The 6,882-nt window shown below is 44.9% G+C and overlaps 1 protein-coding gene across 2 annotated transcripts; it reads left to right on the top strand.

The window, feature by feature from the left end:
• The first annotated feature begins 394 nt into the window (after positions 1-394).
• Cpn (Calphotin) lies at positions 395-3,694 on the top strand. 2 transcript variants are annotated; one of them, NM_169454.2, is made up of 3 exons: positions 395-460; positions 908-2,959; positions 3,026-3,694. In NM_169454.2, the coding sequence occupies exons 2-3, from the start codon at positions 1,031-1,033 to the stop codon at positions 3,623-3,625; spliced, it is 2,529 nt and encodes an 842-aa protein (NP_731673.1). In that variant the 5' UTR covers positions 395-460; positions 908-1,030; the 3' UTR covers positions 3,626-3,694. The 2 variants fall into 2 exon arrangements, with proteins under 2 accessions (NP_731673.1, NP_731674.1); NM_169455.2 differs by having other exon boundaries at positions 908-3,694.
• The last annotated feature ends 3,188 nt before the right edge of the window (positions 3,695-6,882 follow it).

Raw genomic sequence — 6,882 nt, 5'->3', positions numbered from 1 at the left:
GCAGCTGACAAAGCGAGTGGTAAGCGATATGCACTGGATCGCGAATAAATTCTTGAAAGCGTTTCCCCGATTTATCTACCCGATGCATTTGGCAAGATGCGAACGGAATCGATAATCGAATAATATGCGAATATCACTCATACGCAGTGGTGGGCGCCAACGCATGTAGCACACTTTTCAGCGCCAAATGTTTCCTCGTGCGAGCCGGAACAAATTTAATATGTGGCTAAGGTCAGCTGATAAGCACCTTAGTGTCTGGGAATTGGAAAAACGCAAAAAGCACTTGAAACTATGCGTATACTTTCTGCGCTCAATGGGCAGTTGTCGGACTTCTGACCGAAGGTAAACCAATGAAAAGAGGTAAAAATGTCCAAGAAAACTGAGTCAACGGGCCAGTTAAACACCGTTTTTCTCATCGGCAAGTCGGTCGCTGTTTAAAACTATTCAACAAATTAAATTGGTTAATAATATTGAAAATATTCAAAAGGATTGACTTACCTAAGAGGCAGTTCCTAATAGTTGACCATTTCATTGCTGACCGCTTATTTTCGAATTTTTGAACGAAATTGTGCAAGTGCCTTGTTTTCTCTTACATAATTTAGCAACTACAGTTTTGTAAAAGAAAAATATATTTCGAATAGACGTCAGAAGCAAGAGACTAGTTAACTCAATTGCTCTTACTTTTACTTCTCATGTAGTGAAGACAATTCTAATCTCATTTAATCAATGTAATTTTATTGTATAGATATTTGAATCAGTATTTTCCGGAGAACTTTTATTCTTATTTTTCTCATTCTTACGTGGTTTCTCATCGATTTAATTTTATTTAAGACAATGGCCTAAATCATGGTCAGATCCAGCCTTGCCATGTCTCATGTTTTTCTCGTTTTCATTCCTCTGTTTTCAGTTGTCTTCTGACCATGAAAAGCTGGCCATGAAACATTTTTGCAACTAAGCATTGGACAAGGCACAATCCGCCCAAAAGGAAAAAACGGATTAACTTTTATGTGAAAGTGGGCAAAGGATAGACATGGAACCAGGAACCATTCCATCGCCTGTTTCAGCACCAGTTGCTGCGCCTGTGACGCCATCAGCAGTGGCTGCCCCTGTCCAAGTAGTAAGTCCTGCGGCAGTGGCTCCCGCACCAGCGGCACCGATTGCAGTCACTCCAGTTGCTCCACCGCCCACCCTTGCAAGTGTGCAACCGGCAACAGTTACTATTCCAGCTCCAGCTCCAATTGCTGCCGCATCCGTCGCTCCTGTCGCATCTGTGGCGCCTCCAGTTGTTGCAGCTCCAACTCCGCCGGCAGCAAGTCCAGTTTCAACACCACCCGTTGCTGTTGCTCAGATTCCGGTCGCTGTTTCAGCACCAGTGGCACCTCCCGTTGCTGCAACACCCACTCCTGTTGCCCCAATTCCTGTAGCTGCGCCTGTGATAGCGACACCACCTGTTGCTGCCTCTGCCCCCACTCCGGCTGCCGTGACTCCCGTTGTTTCGCCTGTGATCGCCACACCACCTGTGGTTCCCGCTAACACCACGGTTCCCGTTGCAGCACCTGTAGCTGCTGTACCAGCTGCTGTTCCTGTTGTTGCCCCAGTTCTTGCGCCTGCCGTTGCTCCTGCAGTTGCCCCCGTCGTCGCCGAGACTCCAGCTCCACCACCTGTTGCTGAGATTCCGGTTGCAACCATACCGGAGTGCGTTGCACCTCTCATCCCCGAGGTTTCCGTCGTGGCAACGAAACCACTAGCTGCAGCTGAGCCAGTGGTCGTTGCTCCACCGGCTACTGAAACCCCAGTCGTTGCTCCGGCTGCAGCTTCCCCCCATGTGTCGGTTGCACCAGCTGTGGAGACCGCAGTGGTCGCTCCTGTAAGTGCTTCGACTGAGCCCCCGGTAGCTGCTGCGACTCTAACAACTGCACCAGAAACGCCAGCCCTTGCTCCAGTCGTTGCCGAGTCCCAAGTTGCTGCGAATACTGTTGTAGCTACACCTCCTACTCCAGCCCCAGAGCCAGAAACCATTGCACCACCTGTTGTTGCAGAAACCCCAGAAGTTGCTTCAGTTGCTGTTGCTGAGACAACACCACCCGTTGTACCTCCTGTGGCCGCAGAATCAATACCAGCGCCAGTCGTTGCCACGACACCAGTTCCTGCAACACTAGCAGTAACGGATCCGGATGTCACTGCATCTGCTGTTCCCGAATTACCTCCGGTGATCGCTCCATCACCCGTTCCTAGTGCTGTTGCTGAAACTCCTGTCGACTTAGCGCCACCTGTTCTCCCTCCTGTGGCTGCCGAACCTGTACCAGCTGTAGTGGCTGAAGAAACTCCTGAGACACCAGCACCAGCATCAGCACCAGTGACCATAGCAGCTTTAGATATACCAGAAGTTGCTCCTGTGATCGCCGCACCCTCTGATGCACCTGCTGAAGCTCCGTCTGCCGCTGCTCCCATCGTTTCTACTCCACCAACTACGGCTTCTGTTCCCGAGACCACGGCACCACCTGCGGCAGTGCCTACGGAACCTATCGATGTTTCTGTACTATCAGAAGCTGCCATTGAAACGCCAGTTGCACCGCCTGTCGAAGTTACAACAGAAGTTGCAGTTGCAGACGTTGCTCCACCTGAGGCAGCTGCGGATTTAATAATCGAGCCTGTGGAACCACCAGCTCCTATTCCGGATTTATTAGAACAAACTACATCCGTGCCAGCTGTTGAAGCTGCAGAATCAACATCTTCACCAATACCAGAGACCTCATTACCGCCGCCAAATGAAGCAGTTGCCTCTCCAGAAGTGGCTGTCGCTCCAATTACAGCTCCAGAGCCCATACCTGAACCGGAACCAAGCCTAGCGACCCCTACAGAACCCATACCTGTGGAGGCACCTGTCGTAATCCAGGAAGCAGTGGATGCTGTAGAGGTGCCGGTGACAGAAACTTCAACATCGATTCCAGAAACTACGGTTGAGTATCCTGTAGCCGAAAAAGTCCTGGATCCTGCCATAACTGAAGCTCCTGTCACTACTCAGGAACCAGATGTTGCAAACATTAATGACGGTGCTCCAGCTACCGAAATCACCACACCCGCTGTTGAAATCGTTACTGCTGCTGCAGAAGTATCTGATACTGCCATACCGCTCATTGACCCTCCGGTTCCTCAAGAGATCGCAGTAGCTGAAATTCCAGAGACAGAGACAAAGCCGGCAGAGGTCATTGTTGAACAGAGCACCATCCCAATAGAGGCACCAGTCCCGGAGGTTTCAAAATACGCAGAACCAGTGATTTCTGAAGCTCCAGCTGCCGAAGTACCAATTACGGCCGGGGACAACCCAGACAATACTAGTGTGGGAATATCTGAAGTTGTTCCCACCATTGCAGAGAAAGCAGTTGAAGAGGTTCCCACTTCGGAAATCCCCGAACAATCATCGTCACCCTCAGATTCCGTTCCCGTAGCAAAGATAACTCCTTTGCTAAGAGATCTTCAGACCACCGATGTTTCGCTATTGGCTATTGCAGCCACCCTGGATGCCATTGGAGAAAAGCTAAAGGATCAAAAGGCCAGAAATCAGCAGGTAATGGACAGACTCTGCGAAATCGAGAAAATTCTTGGTCCTCCCAAATCCAATTAGCTCAAGTTTAAAGCCTGGATCATGTAAAGTAAAGCTACTAATAAAGCGTTATTTCACCAATTTTAAAGTATATACAAATTTATTACTAATTTCCTTTTCATAATAGGGTTAAAAGAGCCAAGGTATGGCTAGGTTGTCACAAATTGTTCCGTGCAAAATTAATGCAACCAAAACAAATCTACCATTTCCACTTTTTGGACATATCAGCATAGCTGGTTCCAAAGCCACAGCCACAGAACCTAATTTGCAAGCGCGTCGAAAATTTTCCCGTGGAAATTAGCATTCCAAAAGGGAGTGGGACATAAATACAGACGATTGTAAACGGGGAAAATGAATGAATATTTCCCACACTTTGTCAGCGAAAAAACGACATAAATTAGAGTTACCTCTCTGCTTTTGTATCGAGAAAGCTGGCGACTTCTGATAATTGGAAATTTATCAATGAATAATTTAATTTAAAGCTCCTGCTTACGCTTCCTCAAAAGCTTAAATATAAAGACTATCCCTTATTGATTTCATTTAAAAATGAGCCCATGGAATTTATTTTGATCTGTCCTGACGCAAAAGTCAATCGAGAGTCGTAAAAACGGTCGAAAGGGGCCAAAATGAAAACTTTTATTGCGGCAAACTGAAATTTGTGTTTATGGGGCAAGTAAGTCCGGTTGAGTCAAACACCTTCGGCGATTATTCTAATCATTTGCATTGTTTAAGCTGGTCGGCTATCTCCCAAAGTTTTCCTTTTTTTGTTGGGCTTGTATATGGGCAGAATTCGACAGAACCCAGTTACATGTTCGACAGTTCAATCTAAATCTATCGGCTACCCACACACACAGCACCAAAAAAGCTAAATTCCCATTTGACCATTTTGTCTGGAAACAATAAAATGACCTCCCGCACACAGATACACCAGATACAACCGACAGGCAGCAACATACGAAATCGCATAAATGTTGCAAATGGAGCAACAGAGTGAAGTTGTCATGCCGAGGATGCCGTGGCACAGGACCAAAACAACAGCCACAGCTACAGCTACCCGAAACTGGGAAAAAACGAATTTTCTTTTTTAGACTTCCTGGCACTTTTGAGCGGGGGGAGGGTGTGGTTCCGGAGGGGGATAGTCGGCTATTCTCATGCGACTGGGATGAAGGTTACACAGCCTAACCGCATTAATGCCAGCACAGAACAACTCGGTCCGAGTCACAGCCAAATGTGTAATTGTTGCCTGGAGGATTTGCAGAAAGATTTTCACTGTCATTTGAACTCTGTTTAAGGCTTCATTCGCTTTTCTCTCTGCACTTACTGCCATAAATGCTATCCTCTCCGGTTAAATGAACCAAATTGAAATGGTTCTTGTTTGTGAAACGATGTGAGTGGTTTCTATTCACATCGGTTTACAATGTTCTTATATTGTGTTTAGGCAATATTCTATTATTATTTTTCTTCTATAAGTGTTTGGTTTATAAGCAATCTGTTTCTCAGAACATTGGCGTTCTCTTGATAACCACTTTAATAGATTGATTGGACATTATAATGGGGTGACAAACATTTTTCATTTCAAAGCGAATCTTTTGGATGTAGAGATTAAACTACTATTATTGAATGATCCAACAAATCTTGATTTATTTGGACTAGTGATCAACCGCCTGCTTAAATCCAAGCTAATTTCTATGATCTTCTAGTTATGAAGTGCTTATGTAGAATCCTTGCATATCGCTTTTTTATGAAGTTCATCACTTGTTGTAGTTGTGTATTCAGTGCGCTTCTCCGAGTGCAGTGATCAACACTTCAGGCCGGAGCTGCTGTTGACCGCAGGAACATTGGTCGAACATTAACTTGACTCCCTCGAGCTGAGGGGCTCCAGAGTGTGCCAAATCAATCAGTCGCCAATGCATAAATGACACAGTCAGGACCGGCATACTCCTTCTCCTACTCATATGCGACATCGTCCAGCTGTCACACACGGCCATTGCGGCTAATGCGGTCCCTTGTTACACAGTACACAGCCCCTCCAACGGACATGGTCCTCTCAACAGCAAAATTGGAATTATCCCCTTAACGACCCCCTCATCCCGATCAGAACACCACCCATGGGTTCACATTAGCCAGACACGATGGATGTGCCGGGATGTGGACAATGATGCCTTAGTGCTTGACTGGCTATAAATTTTGAATTAATTGCTGGCTGTTGAACATTTTTCCCAGAAATTTATGTTTTTCCTGGCTGGTATGCGCCTCTTCGTGGTCAGAGATTTTCAGCAGTGATTTCAGTGTGATTTTCGGTATATAATAGAGGAAAATGAGACGTTCACCTGGAGAACAGCTTAATAAAACAATGTAGCATAGTTAGGGCGTTTTGTTTTAGGCAACGTTAAGCTTAATTAGATTTCCAACTTGAACAATGACCTTATTTCAGTCCCTGTCCAATCTTCGACTCCATATATCCTCGTTCTAAACGCGGATGTCCTGTTTTCGATTTTATTTTGATTACCCATTGCAACCAGAGCAGGCTTGTCCAATTTAATCGCATTAATTCCAGCGACCCATTTAAGACGGTTCATTCTTATCCAATTTTTTATCTGCTCCTTTGAGTAATTTTATAATTTTTCCCACCACCCTACCTTCAACAACTGTGATTAATGACTTGTGAAAAAAAAGTGAAAGGTGTGCAAAAGGCAGGAGAAATTCATTTCCAAGGGTCTTGCATGATTGAGTTCTATTGAGTGAACTGCAGAGCTAAGCAGAAAATTTTTCTTCATTCCAACTGGCAAGGATAATTCGCTCGATTGTTTAATAAGAGGAGTAGAGCGAATAATCGTACATTGAAAGAGTGGTGTAATTCGTGAAACATGTTTAAAATGCAAAATCTGTCTGATTCAACAACTATTATCATGTATGCTTTATTCATAGGAACTAATTTGGTTCCTGCATATGACAACACTCAATAGCCGACTAGATACAAATTTGACGGGGCAAACATTTGTTCAGTTAAGCTACTAAGCCCATATAATAGCCCTATAATGAACTCTCGACATGTTCGTGTTCCGGGCAAATGTTTTTAAGTAATTCTTTTAGTTATATTTTATGAAAAACAATTAGCTGCGGGCCTTTAAATACAACTGCATAAAACAAAACAAAGGCGCAAATATATGTAAAAATCGTTTTAATTTGCCAATGATTGTGTGTGTGTGGCCGTGGGTGGTTCAATTATTTAACTACATAAACAATAAAAATATTCGCAATTGTGTATGTGGGCGGGG

This window comes from Drosophila melanogaster, chromosome 3R (assembly GCF_000001215.4).
Source record: "Drosophila melanogaster chromosome 3R".
NCBI classification, from domain to species: Eukaryota; Metazoa; Arthropoda; class Insecta; order Diptera; family Drosophilidae; genus Drosophila; species Drosophila melanogaster.
The sequence above is the reverse complement of the archived record's forward strand: the minus strand, read 5'-3'. Positions and strand labels throughout refer to the sequence as shown.

What these genes read in the sequence shown, in the direction of transcription:
- Cpn (NM_169455.2), top strand. Translation starts at nt 1,031, where the DNA reads ATGGAACCAGGAACCATTCCATCGCCTGTTTCAGCACCAGTTGCTGCG.